The sequence below is a fragment of the Littorina saxatilis genome, linkage group LG1, assembly GCF_037325665.1.
Source record: "Littorina saxatilis isolate snail1 linkage group LG1, US_GU_Lsax_2.0, whole genome shotgun sequence".
Classification (NCBI taxonomy): Eukaryota; Metazoa; Mollusca; class Gastropoda; order Littorinimorpha; family Littorinidae; genus Littorina; species Littorina saxatilis.
Genome location: NC_090245.1, coordinates 65,854,851 through 65,879,850, shown reverse-complemented (window position 1 = coordinate 65,879,850; position 25,000 = coordinate 65,854,851). Strand labels below are relative to the sequence as shown.

The following is a 25,000-nucleotide window of genomic DNA, read 5'->3' as shown; positions in this document are numbered from 1 at the left end:
TCTACTTATTCGGCCAGCTGCGCCAGAAATTCGCGAAAGTAGAAAGTGACTGAGAATTGCAGCATTTTCCAAGTGAAGAACAGTCAGTTTTTTTCTTGAGCTCTGACAAAAGGAAAACAAATTTCTTCTTGATCCTGTCACTTTTCAGGTTTGTCCGCATGTCATCCCACGTGTTTTTGTGTGTGTGTGTTTTTCCATCCACATTTGCCCAGAAGTCTGTATCCACTGAGCTGTCTCGTGGGTTTTAAAGGCTGTCATTCCTGTCTAAACCATCTCACCATCTCAGATCCGGCCATTAGATATCAGCAAACTATTAATTATGACCGCCATTTGCATTTTATATTTTCCAAAATATCTACTCTACTTCCTCTAGATAATCAAAACCAAACTTACGTACACGGGCACACAAGGATATAGAACAACTGTTGTGGTGATACCCTCCTCACTGCTAGGTTTCAATTAGTCGCAGTATGTATACCTTAATCGGAGAGAAAAAACACGAAGTACTGTATTCCTTTGCGACTATCACTTGTTCGTTCCAGTGATACACAGTGAGCCTTACATCAAAGGAAAATGCAGAGTCTTAGGAACACAACGGTACCAAATTCAAGCGTACTTGTCAAAAGTCAAAGACGCATGAAGCAATTGAAAACTGCGACTGTCGTGACAGCTTCGTTTAACTTCACCTTAATTCATCAAATCACTCTAGCTCCGCACAGCAAACGGACAGACTGTGGATTTTTGGTATGTGTGCAAGAATGAGCAGGATGCTCTTTATATCTCATGTAAAAACTCAGACCGATCTCTCACGGTTGAACATATCGTTTTCAGGAGAATGGGGTGTATGTAGTGCAGCTTTGTGGTAGAGTGCTAAGGAAACAAAAAAAAAGTCTGTTTACGGTAACATAGGCCAAAAAATAGGGTCGGTAGGTCGGGAATTTTTTTCTCTTTTTTTTTCTTCCAAAAAAACATATTTTTAAGATATTTTGCCAAAAAAACAAAGACTTCCCCCCCCCCCCCCCCCAAATGCCAGAAGAAAAGTCTAGGGTCGCGCGAAAAAATAGGGTCGGTCGGGATACCGTAAACAGACTATTTATTTTTTTTGCCTAATGCATTTCGTTCACAAGACAACATTCGCAAAGTTTGTTCTTGTTTTGTCGGCTGCTGAGTAGGCAGCTTTAGGACAAGTGTTAAAAGTGAATCAAGAATTGAGGCACGATATAATTTTTTGTTTTTAATTTGAAAGAAAAGGTGTATAGTAGGTTGAAAAATATTGACAAAATAGGAAGAACTGAAACGCAACCAATGAACTGTACATAGAGAATACTACATGGCTTTCTGATTTACACGAACATTTCAATACTTTAAAAAAAAAATACAACTCGCGTGTAAATCTGGTAATACACAGCAAGCCATGTAGTATTCTGTTTATCCCACATTCTGTTTTTGCGTACCTTCTGCTCCAAAAGTCCCGGAGTCGAGGCGTCCAAATTGATGACGCGTCTTTTTGAACTTCGATCTCTTCCAAAGCCTCGTGAAGTCGTTGACATCAAAGCAAAAAGACGTCACTCTAGATAGGAAAGCGTGACGTGTAAGTTTTCAAAATTCTTCCAGAGGAAACATCAAGCACAAAAGTGTTTCCAGAATGACGTTTGTCTCGGTGATTTTGTCATCATGAGCAGTGGAAAAATTGGTCCCTGCCAGATAAGTTTGACATGACCTCATTTACATGATAATTATACCCACATGTGGTTTTGTTATGAAATGGGTGGTCTCTCTCGCGTATGAAGGATACAGTGCTTTATGTTTAATCAGCGCTGCTATACTCACAAAAGTCAAATCAATTGTTTATTCAACGAACCTTTCGGCGCACAGGAGTGTGCAAGGTTTTTTTTTGAAAAAAAGATAATACAAACGAAAGTACTGGTGTGATCAGAGTTGTGTAAAATTGACCTTCTCTCTAAGTATTTGTCCGTATTCCCTTTTCTCTTTCTTTCTCCCTGTTTACTTCAAGACTTTTTTTTCTTCTTTTTTTATTTTTTTTTTTAATGGTGTGATCTCCTGAGACCCCTGGCCGATCTATCTCTGGAATGTAATACACTTAAACAGCTGACACGGAGAAGCACACCCTAGTTAACATTCCTTTGTCTTTCTTTCTTGGTCGATACACTCGCCAGCTAAGGGACCAACAGGAGAAAAAAGAATCTTACATCACAAAAATGTGCTAGTGTCTGCTGGTTTTAATGTTACATTTGCTATTCGTGCGAACAAATCCACAAAAGATCTTTTTCTTTACCACTCCCCCCACCCCACCCCCCCTCTCTAGTCTCTCTCTCTCTCTCTCTCTCTTTTCCACCGGCAGTCGCAATCACTTACATTGTATCAATTGTTTTGCTTTGTCTTTCGTGTTTTTTTGTTTCCCGTGTTTTCTGATCTTTCCTCTTTGCCAATGATTTCACGTAACCTCTGGTGGATTCTTTCTCCCACAACGGAAATGTTGTTGTTTTTCGTTCTGTCTGCTGGTTGTATAGTGTATTGTGAAGACTGGGGTAAGATGTATGTGTGTGTGTGGGGAGGGGGGGGGCAGGCAGATCTTGGTATAACCGTTCCCCTAACACAACAAAACACAAACAACAGTGGCTCTTTTTGGCTTTTGGGCCATGTGGAAGAGCACCAATACAAGAAAAGTTAGGATAATGGAACGTTCAATCAAAGACAAAATGTTGATATGTTGACTGTTGTTGTTGTTGTTGTTGTTGTTGTTGTTGTTGTCTGTGTTCTTTCTGTTGTATTTGTTTTCCATGTTATTTATCATCCTTTGATCTAGTAAAAGACGTTAAAAACTGACTTTGTAAAATCAAAATCAAAACTAAAATGCCAATATATCTGGTGTTCTCATGCGCTTGCTGTCACATATCTAATCCGCCAGCGTTTCTATGCGAGCTGGCGCCGGGAGAGGGGGGGATGGGAGATGTAATAAGCCCTTAACTACCACCAGCGCTTTCGGGTCTTCGCAGGAGGGATTAACCCAAGGCGTTCTAGATCGGGATGCTGGCAAGTTTCGGCCAACTTGGGATAAATTTTAAAGATTGTGCTTAAGCCGGTTTTAAGTCTTCTGCGCGTGGGAATATCCATCACTGTCAGTTGTGATAAGGTCTGTGTCTGAGGGGTGATAATGAATGAGGTGGGTTTTTTTTTTTTATAGAATCACTGGTTAATAAAAGGTACCGTCCTTCGCTAGTATGCAATCACATCTGTCCAGGCTGTTGCACGTGATACAGAATCTTTTATGGAGCTTTCACTTACAGACAAAACGAAAATTTCACAAGAACCTCGACATATCTGTCTTAAGTTTAAAGGGGATAAACAAGAAAGAAGAAGAAACAAGAGGAGAAGCCTTCAAGTTTCCCGTAAGAAATCGACAAACAGTAACACAAACTCAATCACTCCGTCACATACACACACGCACAGTAAGCATAGACACGGTGCAAGAGTGTGAGACGCTAGATCTAGATCTGTCTGTCTGTAGCCTACTTACGGGGACACGACTGCCAATGAGATCGACACTGCCCTTTCGACAGCGCTTCCTCGCGCAGACACTGAAAACACGCTGTGCATATCAACCTGTAGGAAATCTCCTTTGGTATCTTCTTGATCTATTTTTTCTGGGGCCGCTACGAAACCGAACAATGTGAAATCGTCTTCCCCGAATCGGCGAATGCAGCTCGGTTAGAACTGAGAAGTGAATCTATACCACAATCCTTCACGCGATCTGACCTAACCTTGACCCCTGACCCGGTCTACATACCACACACAACACAAACCAGTCACCTGTTTTTACCCCCCCCCCCCCCCAAAAAAAAAAAGGAAAAAAACAACACCACCACCCCTTTTCTTTGGATACACACTTTATCTACATACGTGCCGACGAAATGTTGATCATTGCTTCAATACTTTGAAGCTGTTGCTTGGATAATAACCCGGTAAAATTAGTATTTCGGTGTTCAGTCAAATGTTAAAGTTTCTATCACACACGCAAGAACGCACAGACAGACAAAAGTTAGCATCGCATAGGTTACATTTACCGTCGCGATATAACCTTGAATGGTTGAAAACGACGTTAAACACCAAATAAAGAAAGAAAGAAAGGTTACACTTACGTGAGCCAAAAAACTAGACACAAATTAATGATAACTGATACTGTGACAAATCTTTAAATTTTTGTAGCGTACAAAATGGAAAAATCAAAATCACACAAAAAATTGTTTTAAAACATCCATTATTTTGGGGTTTCTTGTGCGCTTGCTGTCGCATATCTAATCCGCAACAACAACAAAACGCCTGTTTGTGTTTTATGTGCTTCTGCCTTTTTTTAATGTCCTTGTATTCTTATGAAAATGTGTATTCTATATTTGTTGACAGGCAGGTGAGACGTGTCGAAGACAATTTTCCATTTTAATTTATTCATTTTAATGGACACTAAAGTGTTGTTATTGTTATTGTTATTGTAAATCAACTTAGAAACATACCAAAAATCAACATTGTAACTCCATTCTGCGCACAGCTGTTTTATTTTTTTTATTTTTTTATTTACTTATTTTGTTGTTTTTTGCTGAATTGTGTAAGTAGATTGACTTCGGTGTCATTTAAGAAACTAATTCAACAAACTAGTCCCACTCTGCAAAGAAAAAGTGTTGACATATGTTGAAGTTAAAGGCTGCATGCTCTTATTCCGTCTAAACGCCTCAACAGATCTGTGATTGCAGTGGCGTATCCGATGCTTTTCACGTCAAGGATCGCACAGTACCTTTAAGGCAGCTCTGCTTGGCTGTATCTTTCCTTCCGTTCCAGAGAGGCTTTTAAAGTCGTCAAAAGCGTGGTATCACCTGAAACCATTCATTTTGACAGATTCAGTGGCTCGAGCGTCAACATCAAAATACGCTGGTGTAATGAGCATATATAGCAATTTTATACGATCACAGTTGGGGGGAAAGGAGAAGAGGTGTTTAAAATAAATGGTCGTCTGGTTAGACTATCTCATTAGTGCCTCGCATCCACTCTGAGGGTTTCAAGTCGTTAAAATATGATAAGAAAAAGGACACTGACAGACTCAAAACAGTCACGCACTGGCATAAGATTGTGTCAAAATTAAGATAAGAAATGATGTTTTTATGGCATAACTATTCTTGAGATACTCGTCTCTTCGTTTCTTTTCTGTGTATTTATCTGTCTCTGTCTCCCTCTATCTCTGTCTGTCTGGCTGTCTGTCTGTGTCGGTCGGTCGGTCTGTCTGTCTGTCTGTCTGTCGGTCGGTCGGTCTGTCTGTCAGTCTGTAAGTCGGTCTGTAAGTCGGTCTGTCGGTCGGTCTGCCTGCCTGTCTGTTTCTTTCTCTTTCTAACTCAGCTGTTCCTAAAACGTCCACATTGAGATAGCGAAAGCTGACATGGAACGTGCATTGACGCCAACTCCATTCACTACATGATGCAGTCAGCCCACTCTTCTGTAAAGGGCCAGGCGCGCTTCCATCAAGAATTTGAATTTGCTCCCAATTTTCTTCTCTTAAACTTTACACATCTTATACACGACTGTCACTAAAATGTCCACCTTGAATGTAACAACAAGTGACGAGTTACCTGCATTGACCTCAACTCCATTCCATAATGTCACCAATAATTTGAATTTGCTCTTACATGTTCTTGAAGTTGAACTTTATAAAAGTTATACACAGCTGTTCCTAAAATGTCCACTTTGACTATAACAAAAGCTGACATGAAACTCGCATTGAGGCCAACCAAATGCATTGGGAGCCAAGATGAAGTTGGCCGCATGACAATAACTTATCTTAATGACTTCGGCACGGGCACAACGTAGCATTGTTCCCAGACAAGGTCACGGAGGAAAATGCTGGTTATTATAGCTTATCTGTAGTCTAGGAACTACAGTGTTATACAGTCTTACGAATAAGGTGCTTGGGTAAATGTTGCGACATGCGACTACTGACTGATGTAAACTATCTCTCACACTTTCATCTTCGGGTTCACCGAACCAACAACGTCAATGGATAACAAAAATTCGATATTGTACCGGCTTTATGTGAAAAAAACCGGAACGAAAAAGGTCGACTGGTCAGTAGTACCGGTTTTGATTACCGTTGACAGTTTTTCCCCGTATTAAAGTAATCTTATCACTACGATAGTACCACTTGATTTAACCGGTTGATGTGAACAAATGACCGGTATGGTGGGACCTGTTGTGCATGCATGTTTTCGGAAGAAAAAGGCATCATATCAAAGATCTTTCATCATATCGAGCGGACAGGGTAATCCGCAGCGCATTAAATTAATTTGAAAGAGTTATGTCCCGACATTGTCTATTCGGTCTCTTGTGGAGACGCACTCGTCGAAAAAAAAACAAGTCGCGTAAGGCGAAATTACTATATTTAGTTAAGCTGTGGAACTCACAGAATGAAACTGAACGTAGTCCGCCGCTAGTGCAAAAGGCAGTGAAAGTGACGAGCCTGTTTGGCGCGGTAGCGATTGCGCTGTGCTTCATAGCACGCTTTACTGTACCTCTCTTCGTTTTAAGTTTCTGAGCGTGTTTTTAATCCAAACATATCATATCTATATGTTTTTGGAATCAGGAACCGACAAGGAAAAAGATGAAATAGTTTTTAAAACGATTTCGGAAATTTAATTGTGATCATAATTTTTATATTTTTAATTTTCAGAGCTTGTTTTTAATCCAAATATAACATATGTATATGTTTTTGGAATCAGAAAATGACGAAGAATAAGATGAAATTGTTTTTGGATCGTTTAATAAAAAAATAATTTTAATTACAAGTTTCCGATTTTTAATGACCAAACTCACTCATTAGTTTTTAAGCCACCAAGCTGAAATGCAATACCAAACCCCGGGCTTCGTTGAAGATTGCTTTGCCAAAATTTCATTCAATTTGATTGAAAAATGAGGGTGTGACAGTGCCGCCTCAACTTTTACAAAAAGCCGGATATGACGTCATCAAAGGTATTTATCGAAAAAAATGAAAACAATGTCCGGGGATATCAAACCCAGGAACTCTCATGTCACATTTCATAAAGATCGGCACGGTAGTTTAGTCTGAATCGCTCTACACACACACACAGACAGACAGACAGACAGACACACATACACCACGACCCTCGTCTCGATTCCCTCCTCTATGTTAAAACATTTAGTCAAAACTTGGGGGCCCGGGTAGCTCAGGTGGTAGAGCACTGGACTTGTGATCGAGAGGTCGCTGGTTCGAATCCGGGCCGGGACGGACACGGGTCAACTTTATGTGCAGACCCAGAGACGGTATCCATCTCCCACCCCCGTGTCACCACAATGGCACGTTAAAGATCTTGGTCATTCTACCATAAGTGCAGATGGCTGATACCACCTAAACACGCACACATCAAAAGCCGTGAGGGCGTAAAACTCGAATCGTATAAACCAATTCATGTCCAATATAGGCAATTAAGACCTGACGGACAATAAGCCCCTTACAATTTACTTTACTTGACTAAATGTAAAAACACCTTCATTTGTTTGGTGTGAGGGAGTGCGTTTCTTGTACATGATTGTCACTTTTCCTCAAGTCTCTTGAACTGTTACAGACTGCACGTGTTTCTTTTCCGCCAGTCTCTTGATTTTTGGAGGGATTTATTTATTTATTTATTTTTTTTTTTTTTGGCAGTCTCGGCGTTTTCGCTCCTGTGTCACAAAATGACAGGACTAGACGTATGGAATATTTATCAAGCTACGTCGAGCAAAAAAATTCGATCAGTTTGGCATCTATCCTAATTATTTTTGCTCGCCGGCTGTTTATGGGTCAATGCACAGAAAAAGTATTGAAATGCTTATTCTATTACCCTGACACAATAAAGATTCATCTTATCTTATCTTCTCTTGTCTTTTCCCCCGGCATTGATTCAGGTACGTTAGTTAGTGAATTAGTTGGTTTGTCCGTCAGCCAGCCAGCCGGGAAGACAGGCACACAGGCATGCATGTCATCACTTTATATTGCTATTCTGATAGACACGTGGGGGAATTCGGGGGTTGTGATTGGATAGAATCACGCAGCACTATCCCGATCATCGGGCCATATTCCGCAGGAAGTCTGCGAATATGCTTTCATATTCGTAATAACAAAGACGCATGTTTCCGGTTTCTTCGACGTGTATGAAGTGCACGCATGCCTGGCCAGGTTTGTTTCAGTGACTGGTCGACAGACGATGCAATTTGCTTTCTTACATTTAGTCAAGTGTTGACTTTCTTCTGAGACAATCCTTGTTCTCTTACCATTCACAGATTTACAGCAGTCTTCATCACGCGAATCCCCCCGATAGAAGTCAGACTGTCAAACAATACATAGAAGAAAACGTAAGCAAGCATGATACGTGACGTCATATGAAACCTGGCATATTGACGTAATGCCAAACATCCGGTAATCTCGTGTCTTCTCCGGGATACATGTCTTCAGTGCTCGGGGATTTCCGTGGATACATGCGTATCGTCTTCGACTCGTCGGCATTATACTTTTCTCGCCTAAATATCGGACGCTATTGCTACGCTGAAAACACAATAGCTGTTAAAGGCACAGTAAGCCTCCCGTAAACCATCACAGATACTGTCAGGCTTTTACACACAGTACAAACACCCTTCCATTTGAACGCTCACCGAACGGGAACATCCTGGCTGTTTTCCGTTGAGAGTGAGATATTTTCAAACAATTTATTTGCGTGGACCGTCTGATCTACAATCAGGCGCCTCGTTTTGGCGCTAGAACTAACTTTTAAAATCTAAATAATAAATTGACAGCTTGTAACACAAACATTCTTAAATCATAAAGGTGTTTTTTTTCATCAAGACAAGATCAGTACAATTTGAAGTTTTGACAGGGTTTTTATTTTTCTTTTTTTCTCTCTCTCTTTTCCACAAATAGCATACTATTACAAAGGACAGAAAAGTGTGATTGTTCTTCTATGAATGGACATCAATATATATTTATTATACTTGATTAGCAGGTTATGTTGAGCGTGTCTGCGGTTTGGAATGTATTTAGTGTCTCTGCTTATGTGTGTGGTGATAGCTCACTTCAAAAAGAAACATCAAGTTTGTGATTTCCATACCAGTAATACAGACAAGCATAAAAAGATGAACCATAGACTAAACAAAGTATGGCGAAAAGAAGTAACAAAAACACCTGTGGATACATTTTACATTTTACAGAAAAAGACAAACTACGAACAAATAACCACAAAAACAAAAACAAAAAAACAAGACAAAAAAAGAAAATAACAACAACAAACATTTCTCTATATCTCCCTATAATATTACTTGAGTTGCAATGTGCTTTTACCTTGAACAAAAAAAAAACCAAAGAAGAAAGACAACAGGCGAAAAGAAAACCTTCTAACTTGGATAATTAGAATAAAAAAATGTCCTCAGTGAAAAAAGTGGCTATATTGCTTCCACTCTGACACGAACTGTATATATAACGTCCATCTATTTTGCGTTGATATTTTTCCGCCTCAAACCAATTTTTCACGTAATTTACAAAGGCTGGGACAGTAGGTTCTCTCCCTTGTAATTTTGCCCAAAAAATAGTGTATTTGGCCATCAAAATCATTGAATCCAAAATTCTGTCTGAATACCAATTTATCTTTACACCACATATAATTAGCTCTAACAGGGCCGGACTAGGCCAAGAGGAGGGGGGGTTGCTAGTGGTGGTCCAGGGGGATGTCCCCCCTGGCGGGGTCAAGGGGCAGAGTCCCTTGTGGGGGTCAGGGGGCGAAGCCCCCTGAAGCTGATGGGTAGGTCATATTCTGAGATAGGGAAATGGTCGCTCCTTGCATGAAACGGCATAAAATAAACAATAATAAAAAATGTTTTAAATAAGTGAGGTACATGTTTAGGCTAGGGGGGAGGGGGGTTGCGCAACCCTCATAACCCCCCCCCCCCCCCCCCGGTAGTCCGGCCCTGTCTAACGAGAACTGCACTCCATGACAGTGGGCAAAATTTGTATTTAACCATGTAAGTACATCAGACCAATAATCCTGAATCTGTACACACGGCCATAACATGTGAGATAATGTTTCTTCTGCTTGATTACGTAGCGGACATAATGGCGTATCAACTCATTTCCGCAAAATAAACAGGAAACGTCCTGTTGGTAAAATTCTGTACAAAATTGTGTATTGGAACCAGCGGAGCTTCTGGTCAGTTGTAATATTTTTAATTTTTCGAAAAACCATGGCCTTACCCATATTAATTTGTAACTCGCGTCCCCACTTCTCCAGAGCTGTTACTGGTGATAGGTCTTTAATAATAAAAGAATAAATCTGATTTACACTGCTATTACTCAAAAAGGACCAAACACAAGCCTCCCTTACATCATATTTTTCATCTAATGTCAATTTCAATTTCCTCTGATATGCCTTTACTGAGGCAAGTAAGCCTACATATAACACAAAATCAACATAAACGTTTGGATATAGTTGCTTAAAATCATCATAACTTAAATATCCATTGTCACTCAACAAGTGACCCACAGAAACAATTCCATTTTCTATCCAATCTAACATACAAACATTTACCAGCTCTACATACTTCTGTTATAGACAGTTTTAAAAAAGATAGCCCGGAAGCAGGATCACGAAAGGTCGTGTCTCAAAGCAGACGATTTTTCTGCATAGCGCTCGCTTTCTTTGAAGCCAGTCTCCGCCGACAAGTTCGTGTGACTCGCAGCCGTTTGTTGCGTTTTAGAATCAGAGGTACACAATAACGTGCTATTGCAGATACAGCCAGTCGCATTGAAATCACAAACTGACGACTAAATTGTGAAAAAAGGGAAAGTGGATCACACGGGTTCACGATGGCTCAGGGGTTAGATAAACCACGAAATCTGGTGTGTGGTTTACGCGAGCTAAATAGCAATTCAAACAAATGTGTTTCATTTGATGCTATTAAATGCTATTGCAAGTGTGTTCCTTAAGGTTAGAACTGCTTTTTTCATTAGAAGATTTAAATCGTTTTGTAAACCATTTGAGACATATTGGGGCTTTAATATTGGTTTTCAAGTCTGTTTTCTACTTTCAGTTTGAATTGCTTTACTTCACAATCTCTTGTCTGGTTTCCGTCCGTTCCTTCTTTACCATTCACAACTGTATTTGCCATTTGTGACCCTCCACCACGAAATGAGTCGCATGTCACCTTTGCATGATTTTCATATTTTTACATTTTTCTAAAGAGTTGTTTATGCTCTATCCAGTGGTGAAAACCGTTTTAGAAAAGAGCGAAAACTGTTTGAGTTATAAGCCTGTGACTAAGGTGACCCTCACACTGTTACCAGACACTCCCCGGACTTTTATTAAGCCTAGCGCAGAACCGCGCGAGGTGACATGCGACTCATTTCGTGGTGGAGGGTCACATTTTCCCCAACACTCCAAAGCAAAGAGAACACACTTGTACGTTGCAGCGACAATCAGCGTTCTAGCAAATGATCTGTCTGCCGTTTCCCTAATCAGTGCAGACTCCTGCCTCTCCAAAGCTCGTTCAAACTCACTGCAAACATTTGATTAAGCACTCCTCACACTGTGCGCGCGTAAGTGTCCCGACACTTCAAGTCAAGGTGTGCCGAACAACGCTTTTGTGTGTGCTTGACGTCACAGACATCTTGTACGCATTTTGCTGCATTTTGGTTTTCCGGTTGTAAAATTAATGTGTATGATGGCTTTTCTTCCAGCTTCAAAAGAAAATAGCCTAATTGGTTTTATGACTTTTATTATGGTTTTTACAGTGTTGCTGGAAAACCGTTTGAGGGTTCTAATTGGTTGAACCAGGCCACAGATCTCTCTCTCTCTCTCTCTCTCTCTCTCTCTCTCTCTCTCTCTCTCTCTCTCTCTCTCTCTCTCTCTCTCTCTCTCTCTCGCTCTCTCGCTCTCTCACTCTCTCTCTCTCTCTCTCTCTCTCTCTCTCTCTCTCTCTCTCTCTCTCTCTCTCTCTCTGGCTTTCTGCTTGCCTTCCTGTCTGTGTGCCTGTCTGTCTATACCTGCCTGCCTGCCTGTCTGTCTGTCTGTCTGTCTTACTGTCTGTACACACAAGCAAAAATTTCACATTTCTTAAGTTTTTTGCATGTTTTCGTTTAAACCTGCAGCAAGCAGCCTTGGTGCAATCTGAACTCATATGACCGTTACGGTCGTCCAAGTGCATGACAAACGAGCTCAGGTCAAACACAGCTGCTCTCGGATGTAGGGATACGAAATCCCTTCCGAATTGCACTGTCCAGCGCTCTTATTAAGCAGAAAATGATGTGATCACTTCAATATTGCGAAGCGATAGAAAAATAAGGTCGTGTTCCCTTTTCCTTCATGGAAAAGTAAAGAAAAAGAAAAAAAGTCCATGTATTTGGTAATTTTTGCTATGCATTGCATGCTCCATAATTCCCCCCCCCCCCCCCCCCCCCAACTCGCATGACAAACGATTTCGGTCAGAAGGTTGCCGAAAAGTGCGCGATAAGGAATCCTGTGCAAATTAGAATGTATTACTGTGTCGTTGGATGTGGAATGATGGCCGTAGTTATAATGATCGTAATAATGGCGTATCCGAGAGAAAAAGAGAAACTGCTGTAGTGTGTGTTTCCTGTTTTGTGAAGAAATATTCGAATTCTGTGAGGTGTGTTTGCGACATTCTGTGTGTGTGTGTGTGTGTGTGTGTGTGTGTGTGTGTGTGTGTGTGTGTGTGTGTGTGTGTGTGTGTGTGTGTTTGTGTGCGTGTGTGTGTGTGTGTGTGTCTCTCTCTCTCTCTCTCTCTCTCTCTCTCTCTCTCTCTCTCTCTCTCTCGAACTCTCTCTCTCGAACTCTCTCTCTCGAACTCTCTAACTCTCTCTTTCTCTCGAATTCTCTCTCGAACTCTCTCTCGAACTCTCGAACTCTCGAACTCTCTCGAACTTTCTCCGCATTAATTTTTGTTTCCATTTTATATTGGTTGCATGTAGCATTGTTAATCTATCAATTTGTTCCATTTGCATTCTTCTTTAGTGAATATTATATGTTTTGTATTTATTTTAGAACAGGTTATTAGACAAGGCAATGTGCCTTAAACCTTTATTCTTGTAAAATTAAGTTTGTTTGTTCGTTCGCTCGTTCGTTCGTTCTCTCTGTTTCCGTCTCTCTCTCGTCTATCTCTCGCACACACACACACACACACACACACACACACACACACACACACACACACACACACATACACGCACACACATGCAGGCACTACGCGCACAACAGTTCCACCGCCAACACCACCACTCCCACAATGTAAAGGGCTGTTCTAAAAGTTCCGTTGTAACTGTATATTGACACGTAGTATGCTATGGTTACTTACTTCAGTGTGCAGAATGTCCATGCTCGTAAATGCCTCTTTTCGTCCACCTATCGATGCGTTCTGACCTGATTCGAATCTGCTAACCATATTATTTTTATTTATTTATTTTTGTCTTCTGTTTTTTCCTTCTTTTTACATTTAGTCAAGTTTTGTTTTTTGTTGTTGGTGGGGGCTTCCTTACTTTGTTGTTCTTTTTATCTAATTTTCTTTCAGTGTTTTGTTCTTGAGAGGAAGGAGAATTGTTGACTTAAATATGAACCTTCTGAACAGGCTAATAACTACTGACATTTCTTTGCTTGAATACAGTGCTTTTAGTGTAGAACCTGATAACTTCTCATCTATTTTATCTATCACAGAATCTGATTTTAAGATCAAAGGTTTTAGTGGGTGGGGCAGTAGTACACTAAGGAGAAGCGTCTTTAAAGATGCCTAAAAGACGATGTTCGGGAATAACTCAGGCCAGTCACTTGCGAGGGATGTATGCATGTGTGAGACACGTGGACAAGAAGCACGCGTGTGTGTGTGTGTGTGTGTGTGTGTGTGTGTGTGTGTGTGTGTGCATGTGTGTGTTTGTGTGTGTGTGTGTGTGTGTGTGTATGTGTGTGTGTGTGTGTGTGTATGTGCGTGTGTGTCACAGTGTATGTGTGTGTGTGTGTGTGTGCGTGTGTGTATGTGTGTGTGCGTGTGAGTGAGTGTGTGTGTGTGTGTGTGCGCGCGCGTGTGTGCGCGCGTGTGTGCGTGCGTGCGTGTGTGTGTGTATGTGCGTGCGCGTGCGTGTGTGTGTGCGTGCGCGCCTGTGCGTGCGTGTGTGTGGGGAGGGGGGAGGGTGGAGGAGGGGGTGGGTGGTGGCGCTTTTATCAACGAAATTTATTCAAACAACACAATTCCCACTTTGCTTACAAGGCAACAAGATCTCGGCGGGGGGGGGGGGGGGGGGGGGGGGGGTGGGTATGTGTCCAGGTGGAAGGATGCTCTTTCCCTACAAGAAAGCCTTGTATATAATGTTTGACTAGGTGGCCTTTGCAAGAATGGAGGTAACTTTCAGGTATTTGCCAAAACGCTATTATTTTGTACCACACAGTATGCCTGGTATAGTTTATGATTAGATCGTCAAAATAAGATAAATGGTCTTTTGATGTAATCATACGCTAGAGAAGATAGTTATTAAATTTGTCGGCTATATTGTCAACACTTTTTATGGCACAGCAAGACATTTCCTTATACCATAAAGAACGTTTTAACTGAACAGCGTGTGTAGATTTTTTCCTGACTGTAGTAAAGTTACAACCTTGAGCAGCGTCTTTGTATCACGTGTTAAATACTTCGCGTGGAAATGGAGATGTAACTTCAGAGTCTTTGTTGATGTCTTTTGTTAATGCTTTCAGACTTTTTTTGAATACGAGGAAAACCTGTTTCAAAATAACACAGGCAGATTATCATGTGTCTGTTTTGTTTTCTTAAATATAATACCTTTATTCGGTTTTTTAAGGGCACCGACCCCGATTTTGTGCGGAGGAATTTTTTCTAGGTTTTTTCTTGACATTTTTACAGTACTGTCTGAGTGCTTTTTGTAGGATATGTCCAACGCAACATAACAATCCTTTGTGAGATTGTTAAACATAATGGCTATAAACTCCTTTTTTTTTTAGCTCAATGACTGGCAAGTAAAAATGGACTTTGAGAGCTCAACTTTTAGAGCTGTGTTCTTTGCAGAGGAAACTTCGAGATACATGAACTTTTGTGTCATGGCCGATGAAAGATTGCAGTATTCATATTTAATTGTAAATATCGTGAGGCATTGGCAGGAGCTTGGAGTCCAAGCACTTCCACCCCTCGTATTTGTATCACCAAATAAGATAGATGCAGAACCACTTGGAAACTAATAGTACGGCCTCCTTACTTCCGTGTATAATTATGTAATACCTGTGACACCGTTAAGCCTGTCTGACAAAATCATGTAGCGGACGCTTTTGAAATTGCCGATGTTCGTCGGTAAATAGCTCGGGTTTATGTGGGTTGCGAAAGAGTAAATACTCTTTAAAAATATGAGGCACGCTTTCCCGCATGACATTATGGACCAATCACTAGCGAGGGCTGTGTCTGAAACACGTGGACAAAGTGCACAATAAAAGCAAGAGTATTCACTCTTTTCGACAACCCATACAAACCCGACAGAGTTACTTCCGCACAACGTCTACAGTGCCGAAATTCTGGATTGAGGTGTAGCCACATGCTTCCGTGCCGTTGGTACCTCCCAACAAAGATACATGCCAGAACGACGGTGAAACTCTAATATTACACCTTCCTTACTATCATGCATGTTTTATGCCTCTCCAAGCCCGCCCGATAAAATATCGGACACAGAGGTCAAACCAGGGCTTTGGTATCATACTTTTAGCGCCACTAATGAAGAGACTCTTCTCCCACTCCCCCGCGAAGTTCGGAGGCTCGTGCGTGCTCGACCCTCCGCTGTGTTATATAGCGCTACTTTACACCAGCGCGGCTGGAGGTTTGGTTTATATGTCTGTGGGCGAGGAAAACGCGACGGAGTGTGGCTAAAGTGATTACCTGGGTGATTGTTGTCCATGTTTGCGTGTGGTGTTTTTCTTCTCGTTTCTGTGCGTGTGGTTTGGGTTTATAATGCTGGCGTGGATGTCATGGTTTTAATTAATTTGATTAATCGTCTATATTTGGATGTTTTTAACGAAATCGTCAATCTTTCATCGTCGACTGCTCTTTGGGTATAAAAATATTAATACACTGTATGTAGACTTTACTGACGTAAAATCTACTTTTTCTCCGAAACCGACTGTGCCATACGTAGGGTTCAATACTTCACGCTTTCGACCTTGTTTCGCTGTCATGTATGCAATAGATGCATAAACCATCTCATGTCTTATGTATTAATATACACTGAGTTAAACATACCAATAATATATGGTTCAGTGGTAAAAAACGTTAAGTCGTATCCCCCTTCGTGTGTACACGCAATCACAAGACCAAGTACGCACGGAAACGATACGGTAATCCATGCCAGAGTTCGGGGGGTTATAGAAACACAAAAATACCAAGCATGCATCTCCCGAAATGGGCGTCTAGTTGCCTGAACGGCGGGGTAAAAACGGTAAAACAGGTAAAATCCAACTCGTGCAACAAACACGGGTGTACGTGGGAGTTTCGGCCAATGAACGCAGAAGAAGAATCATTGTTCTCAAAATATATCCGTGTAGTTTTTGTCTGACCGTGATATGGCCGACAGTTTTTGTTTTTTTTAGCGCGGGGGGAGGGGGGGGGGGGGGGGGGGGGGGGGGGGAAGGGGGTTACTGATTTTGATTGAGGCGTTGCTCTTTCAAACGAACATTTGGCAAAGACGTAGCTGGAACGATTTCTGAATCTTGACTTTTTAGGTCAGCAGATCTTTGTCGAGTTCTTCGGCTTCAAATGCAGCGTTTTTTTAGTCGATCAGTATACAGGTATACCCCGGAAGCCAGTAACACAAGAAAGAATGCGATCAGAGGAGAAGATCTGTGTATCGCTGGCACATTCCCCGGACAGCAGTTGTGAGCAAGACAAGTGACTGGCTACGATAGCCTTTGATAGTCTCGGCCACTCATTTGCAAAGGAAACGGGACGTTACTCGAGATAAGCAACTTGTGTCAGAAGTCTCTCCCTTCCCGTGCCAGAGGGCGCTTGGTTCGCTGCACTGAGGTCACGTGAGGGCGAAGGTAGGGTTTGTACAGGTTGTTAAAAGGTTATGTGTTGTTATTTCGAGGTTTACCGGCTGGGCTTTTAACAAGAGTCGAGTTGCAGTTGGTTCCTCCTCTTCACAAAGTTGTTGTTGGTCTAAACAAACTTTAATGAGACAGAAATGGGAAAATGAAAGGGAAAAGGGCCGGATTAAGATCTCTCTCTCTCTCTCTCTCTCTCTCTCTCTCTCTCTCTCTCTCTCTCTCTCTCTCTCTCTCTCTCTCTCTCTCCCTCTCCCTCTCTCTCGACGTTAATATCCGTGTAAATATGTGATTAGATTAGTCCCCTCTCTGGGCGAGGGCTGGTTGAAAAAAAAGCTCGTTGTATTGCTTATGCCACAACCCTCGAAAAATAAACTTTGATTTGATTTGATTTGATTTGATCTCTCTCTCTCTCTCTCTCTCTCTCTCTCTCTCTCTCTCTCTCTCTCTCTCTCTCTCTCTCTCTCTCTCTCTCTCTCTCTCTCTCTCTCTCTCTCGCAAATGGTCAGCGATCTGGCCTCAAAGGCAAAGATAACCAAATCCTAAGATGATTGTGGAGGCTAGGCAACATACCTAGAAGCGTCTTTTTTGAAATATATGCCGCACAGGTCCTCCCTGTCATAATGTATGGGTCTGAGCTGTGGGGATTCCAAAGGTTTGAAGCTCTTGAGAAAGCCCATATGTTTGCAAGCAAGAAGTTGTGTGTAGGACGACAAACACCAAACAAGATGGTATATGGTGACTTAGGCCGCTACCCCCTTTATGTTACCTCGTCGGTTCGCTGTATTAAGTATTGGCTGAGAGTGTTACATTTGCCAAGCGAAAGACTCCCAAGGAAAGCATATGACATGATCGAACGAACGAACTTTATTACTCAAGGATGGAGATTTTAGGCTCACGCCTAGTCTTACAATCTGTCCCTGTATGATGAAACATTTACAGGGTTATGGAAAGAAAACATGGTCTCATTATTTGAAAGAAATGTTATACATGTACGGCTTTGGAGATTTCTGGCTGCAACAAGGTGTAGGCGATTTGAATCGATTTATAGCAGTATTCAGACAACGATTGTTTGCTTGCTTCCAGCAAGACTGGCACGACAGCATCATAAACTCGGAGCGATTTGAATTGTATTCGCTCTTTAAACAAGAAATTCGTGCTGAAGTGTATATAGATCATATTCAGTTCTGCTGTTTTCGAGATGCATACATACAATTTCGATTTGGTATTTCACCCATAAACACTCACAAATGCCGCTATCGAACTGACGTTGTACCTGGCCTTTTGATTTGCCCTGTATGCAGAGAGGACGTGGAAGACGAGAAACATGTATAGTTTGTATGCAAAGGATATTGTGATTATAGACTTGATGTCAAAATATTAAGAGAAAAAAACAGAGTGAAGATGCGAACATAGAGATTACACAATGTTCTATTTATAACTCAGGATGGGAATCCCTCGCGACTTTCTTTGTTTAGTGGGGCACTGAGGGGGTCTCCGCAAGCCTCGACCCCCGTAAGTGCCCCACTAAACAAAGAAAGTCGCGAGGGATTCCCAACGTGAGTTACAATAGAACATTGTGTAATTTCTTTAGTACACTTTTAATGCGGCAAGACGTGTGTTGTTATATTTTTGGACTCATCACTGCGTCTATTTACATCCCATACAGGGCCTCGACGCCTGAACCGGAAGTCTGCATTACAATGGGTGTATTTTGTGCATCCGAACTTGAAAGTAGTCCGCTCTTTGATGTCATGTTTCTCAGCTTCTGTTGTAATTAGTGCTCGCACCTATGTTGAGTTCACACTGAAACACTCTGGAGTATGGAACGCCAAAAGGCCTACGTTCTCGAGATCGACCCTCGATACTGGCACACTCGACACTGGCAGTATCGAGATGCGCAGACTCGATACTCTTTCATTTCATTGGTCTGATCTCGATACTGCGAGTATCGAGTATGGAAATGAACCAATCCGTGTTATCGTGGATGGTTGCTATGCCGCCCTAGTTCAGTATCGAGTGTCTACAAAACGGTTGGTTAAATTCTGATCTCGAGGATGAACAGCACCCTGATGCGCCTAAAGGCCCAGGTATCGAGAATGAGTATCGAGACAGGGGCGAGTAAAAAATCCGCCGGGCTAGTAGAAACAAAGATCTTGTAGGCTACGCTCTTAGCGTAGCCTACAAGATCTTTGGTAGAAACCGCCTGGCAACTCGCCCGGCTGGCTAGTGAAAGTTCTGGTCAAATGCAACATTTTTGGTTGTAATATCGAGTTTCAAATCAGATGGAGCAACTTTGGTATGCACCGGGCACGTGAAAGCCTGGGTAGATCTGTGGTACCTTTAACACAAGACTCATATGAGACTAAGGTTCTGCCATGGTAATGATAACGGTGACAGTGTACCAATCTAAAAGTCACCTCTTCGGACAAATGTTACAGCATACAGTATTCACAAATCGTGTGTGGGAAGAAAGTTGGGTCAGATTAATAAGTGAATGACAGAAATGTCAGATGGTCGAATGGCGAAGTCGACCCCTCGGGGTCTTTGCACCAGGTGCCATAATCAGACGTTTTGGATCGTCTGTCTCTTGTCTCGACAATCCCACCGACCCACCCCCTCTACGCTTTATCCCCCGAATTTTTGAAAACTCCCCCCTTCTCCTTATTCCCCCTCCTCCCAACATCACCTTGTGCATCTCTACCTGTGTCAATCCAGTGGTCGTTTCGTTCTTCAGAATCTTGTCTTTGCTTGTCTTTCTGTCCTCCTACATCTTTATCCTCTGTCTTCCCCTTTTCTCCCCACCTTCCGCTCCTCCCCCCCCCCCCCATTCCCCACCTGCCCTGTTGCGTCGGGCTCCCAGCCCCTCGCCCACTCACACCTGAACCCCCCACCCTTTCGCCCACTGGCCATCGTTCTTTTTTTCGAATCGTGTGTCTGCTCTCCATTACTGTTGTAAAGATATCAGTCACCGGTGTTATTTAACAGCTTCGTTGAGTCAGTATGTTTGCGAACGCTGTTGAGTCTCAGAGAGTTCTTTTGCCTGTGAGAGATTCGTTGGAAGAAATTTGGTGCGCTAATATTTTCAACGTTTTTTGGGGTGTGTTTTGCAGACGGAGGTGACGAGTGATGGATTTACCACGTGACTTCCTATGACCTTGACCTTTAAGACATGCGACTGGAGCTGCTACGTCTGTATCAAGTCCTCACCTCCCTCCTCGCCTTCGTCACCATGACGTCAGCAGGTATGACATCACAAAGTGAATGTTTAATTCTCTGTCTGTCTTCCTGTCTATCCCTCTGTCTCTGTCTGTCTTCCTGTCTGTCCCTCTGTCTCTGTCTGTCTCTCTTTTTCTCTGTGTCTCTGTCTATCTCTCTCTGTGTGTCTCTCTCTGTTTCTTTCTCTATGTCTCTCTCTGTGTCTCTCTGTGTCTCTGTCTCTGTCTCTCTCTGTCTCTGTCTCTGTCTCTCTCTCTCTCTCCCTTTCTCTCTCTCTCTCTCTCTCTCTCTCTCTCTCTCTCTCTCTCTCTCTCTCTCTCTCTCTTTGTGGCACATTGGATTTGCTTGCAGACTGTGCCGTGTACGGCCCATGAAATAACTGCTTGAGGCTACACGGGCGTATGCCATTGCTTTAACGTTATTAAAAGAACAAGAGCAATCGACATGAATCAAGAACGGAGATTTTTCTTGACATGGCTGCTTCCTCCCTTTTTACATTTAGTCAAGTTTTTTTTCTTCTTTTTTCTTGTCTTATTATGCAGACTTTGCAGAGTGTTTTCTACAATAACGCATACGCAACTATGTCCACCTCCTCATACTTTCTACTCTAGCCTGAAATTATCTAGTACCCTTCCAAGGTGCCTTCATAATTCTTGTTCCCTTCATCTCAATATATTCCGTCGTTCCTGTTCCTAATCTTCCGTTCCTTCAAAGGTCAAAGACGGCACGCTCCATTCATCCTTTTTGACAAGAAAATATCCATCAACGGCGCCACCGTAAACCCACACACATAGTTCCGCTTTACAAATCCGTCGCTCTGTAAAGCTTACAATAATAGTCTCGGCTAGCCTCGGAATTCTCCTTCCTCTAATTTTGCCGAGACCGGGGATCGCCGAGACTTAAGTGATTAGCTCTGCCTTAGGTTTTTACCTGTTATTTGTATTTGTCGGTTTGGTGGTGGGGATGGCGGGGGGGGGGGGGGGGGTTAGGGGTATGGGTAGGACAGGACAAGGACAACAAGTCGCGTAAGGCGAAATTACTACATTTAGTCAAGCTGTGGAACTCACAGAATGAAACTGAACGCACTGCATTTTTGAGTCACTTGAGAAAAAGTGACTCTATGTAATCGGTCAGTGTTAGTCTGTCCGGCCGGCCGGCTGTCCGGCCGGCCGGCCGTCCGGCCGGCCGGCCGTCCGTCCGGCCGTCCGGCCGGCCGTCCGTAGACACCACCACTTTTCTCGGAAACTATCAAAGCGATCCGGCTCATATTTTGTTTAGTCGTGACCTCCAATGACCTCTACACTTTAACGATGGTTTCGTTGACCTTTGACCTTTTTCAAGGTCACAGGTCAGCGTCAAAGGAAAAATTAGACATTTTATATCTTTGACAAAGTTCATCGGATGTGATTGAAACTTTGTAGGATTATTCTTTACATCAAAGTATTTACATCTGTAGCCTTTTACGAACGTTTTCAGAAAAACAAGGGAGATAACTAGCCTTTTCTGTTCGGCAACACACAACTTAACGTTGGGCTTTTCTCGGAAACTATAAAAGTGACCGGGCTCAACTTTTATGTGAACGTGACTCCCAGTGACCTCTACACTTTGACGTCTGCTTTGGTGACCTTTGACCTTTTTCAAGGTCACAGGTATGTCTTGAAGGAAAAAAATTGAAATATCATATCTCTGAAACTATTCATCGGATTTGATTCAAACTTTATAGGATTATTCTTTACATCAAATTATTTACATCTGTATTGTGTTGTGAATAGCAATTTCTTCCTGTCCATCTGATGCCTCATATAATATTCAGAACTGCGAAAGTGACTCGATCGAGCGTTTGCTCTTCTTGTTTCACATTGACCGTAGTCCGTCGCTAGTGCAAATTGCGGTAGTAGTAGTGACGAGCCTGTTTAGCGCGGTAGCCGTTGCGCTGTGCTGCATAGCACGCTTTACTGTACCTCTCTTCGTTTTCACTTTCTGAGCGTGTTTTTAATCCAAACATATCACATCTATTTGTTTTTGGAATCAGGAACCGACAAGGAATAAGATGAAATTGTTTTTAAAACGATTTCGGACATTTTATTTTAATCATAATTTTTATATTTTTAATTTTCAGAGCTTGTTTTTAATCCGAGTATAACATATGTATATGTTTTTGGAATCAGAACATGAATCTCTCTCTCTCTCTCTCTCTCTCTCTCTCTCTCTCTCTCTCTCTCTCTCTCTCTCTCTCTCTCTCGCTCTCTCTCTCTCTCTCTCGCTCTCGCTCTCTCTCTCTCTCTCTCTCTCTCTCTCTCCCCCCCCCCCCCCCCCCCCCGTTCCACTGAAAAGTGCACACGTATATGTGACCCTCCACCACGGAATGAGTCGCATGTCACCTTTGCATGATTTTCATATTTTTACATTTTCTTAAAGAGTTTTTTATGCTCTATGCAGTGGTAAAAACCGTTTTAGAAAAGAGCGAAAACTGTTTGAGTTATAAGCCTGTGACTAAGGTGACCCTCACACTGTTACCAGACACTCCCCGGACTTATATTAAGCCTAGCGCAGAACCGCGCGAGGTGACATGCGACTCATTTCGTGGTGGAGGGTCACATAATATGCAAAGGATGTTTGATGCTGTCTTGTTCCATTGTCTTTGTATTTATATGTGATTAATCTGATTGTGATGCGCTTGGAGACAATTTTGACATATTTAATATGTTTTTGTGTCATTGACATTTCAAAAACAGTCGCATGGATTTAGAGCGGTCTGCTTCGGCATACCTTGCCTTAATTTGTGTTTAGTTGAGAAATGAGTAATTGCTTTCGACTCAAACATGTTCAACCTAATTTCATGATTTATTTATTCAACCTCAAAGACCACCAGTTCCAGCGAATGTTTTGTTTTGTCTATGATCAATCGTTCTGATAACTTGCAATTGTTATTTCATTCAAATTTCATAACTGAGCAATCACATAAACATCCCACAAACCTAGCAAGAGATATCAATCAAATCAAATAATTGAGGAAACATTAGCCCAAAACAAACGAGAGAAAGAAAAGGATAATTGAATAAGATAATGTGGAAAACGAAACTGATATGCTTGTGGGGTTTTCTATTCATGTGAATTGAGCTCAGAATCATTAACCCTTTTCGTGCGTTGGGTTTCTTGTGCACTAAAATGGAGGGGAGAGACGTGTGTGTGTGTGTGCGTGTGTGCGTGTGTGTGTGTGTGTGCGTGTGCGTGCGTGCGTGTGTGTGTGTGTGTGTGTGTGTGTGTGTGTGTGCATGTGCGTGCTTGCATGCGCGCGCGTGTTTGTGTGTGTGTGTGTGTGTGGGGGGGGGGGGGGAGGGGAGGAGGGAGGGGGGGACTACGGGGGTATTTGGATTCGAATAGAGGCGCCAGTACGGTCGAGGGGGGGGGGGGGGGGGGGGGGGGGGAATAACCCCTTTATCATTCAGTGATAATATAAATTCTCCGTCTCTAATTTTATCACTGCCAAGAGCATTGAGGCAGGCATGCAAACGGTTTGGTGCGATGACCCTCATGCCTTTATGCCGCTACGCTCAATAAAGAATAAATGTTATCGTTTCTACAGACACCTATAGGCCCTCAAACGTATGGCTCACAGGCACGTGAACGTAACAGACACAATAAGTTCAAGGCATGCTTCCGCTTTTACGTGTATGACCGATTTTACCCGGCAATTTAGGCAGCCATACGCCGCTTTCAGAGGATGCATGCTTGGTATTTTCGTGTTTCGATATCCCACCGAACTCTGACATGGATTACAGGGTCTTTTCCGTGCGCACTTGGTCTTGTGCTTGCGTGTGCACACGAAATGGGATAAGGCACTCGCAGGTCTGCACATAAGTTTTCCATTCTTATATTTGTGATATTTTAATGGGCAATAAAGTGCTGTAATTGTTATTGTTATTATTATTATATCGGAAAAAAACTCTATGGGCCTTTAACCAACTATAAGGCGCGGCCGGAATTCGAGCCCACGACCTTCCGCTTGGGAGGCCGGCGTCTTTTCCAACAGGTCATTTCGCCCGTCTCACGTGTGAGCAATTCGGTTCACCATCTCAAATCTGACCAGGCTTTTACACTGTATTAACAACCCCCCCCCCCCCCCCCCCCCCCCCCCCCCCCCCCCCGTCTTCCGATTTGGACACATACTACCTTTCAACATCATGACTGCTTCATGCTCAGAGTGAGATTCTGTTCATGAAGTTATTACACATATTGGCATGTATGTCCCTTTTTTTTAAATCGTCACAAAATTCCCACTCTGAAAAGAGAGCACCCAAGCTGTTTATGTTCGGTATGTGTCCAAGTGGACTGATGTTCTTACCCCGCGTTTAAGACTGCCCAGATTTGAGATTGTTTTTACGGGAATGACTGTGGCTCTCCTTTGCGGAATGTTAAATGGAAGAACGATGCTTGAATGAATTGCAATACAAAACATTCACAATACTTCAACTTAAAGGTCTTGAAAGTGATGTTTTTAAGTCTTGATTTTGGAACTTTGGCAGTCCATTTGTTTCTGATTTGACGGGCACAGGACACTAGGTTGTTGTGTGTTGGGGAAGGGGGGATTTGGGGGGGTAGGGGTCTCATAAGTCTAACTACACCTACAGTTTAAGGTACTTTAC

General features: G+C 42.4%; 1 protein-coding gene across 1 annotated transcript in view; it reads left to right on the top strand.

Annotated features, from left to right (window-relative positions):
* Positions 1–25,000, top strand: part of LOC138976672 (zwei Ig domain protein zig-8-like) — a gene marked incomplete in the record, with an annotated part of 297,407 nt that overhangs the window by 242,290 nt on the left and 30,117 nt on the right. The window contains 1 exon segment of the mRNA XM_070349551.1: positions 20,249–20,380. Within this exon segment, the coding sequence (XP_070205652.1) occupies positions 20,308–20,380 (73 nt within the window).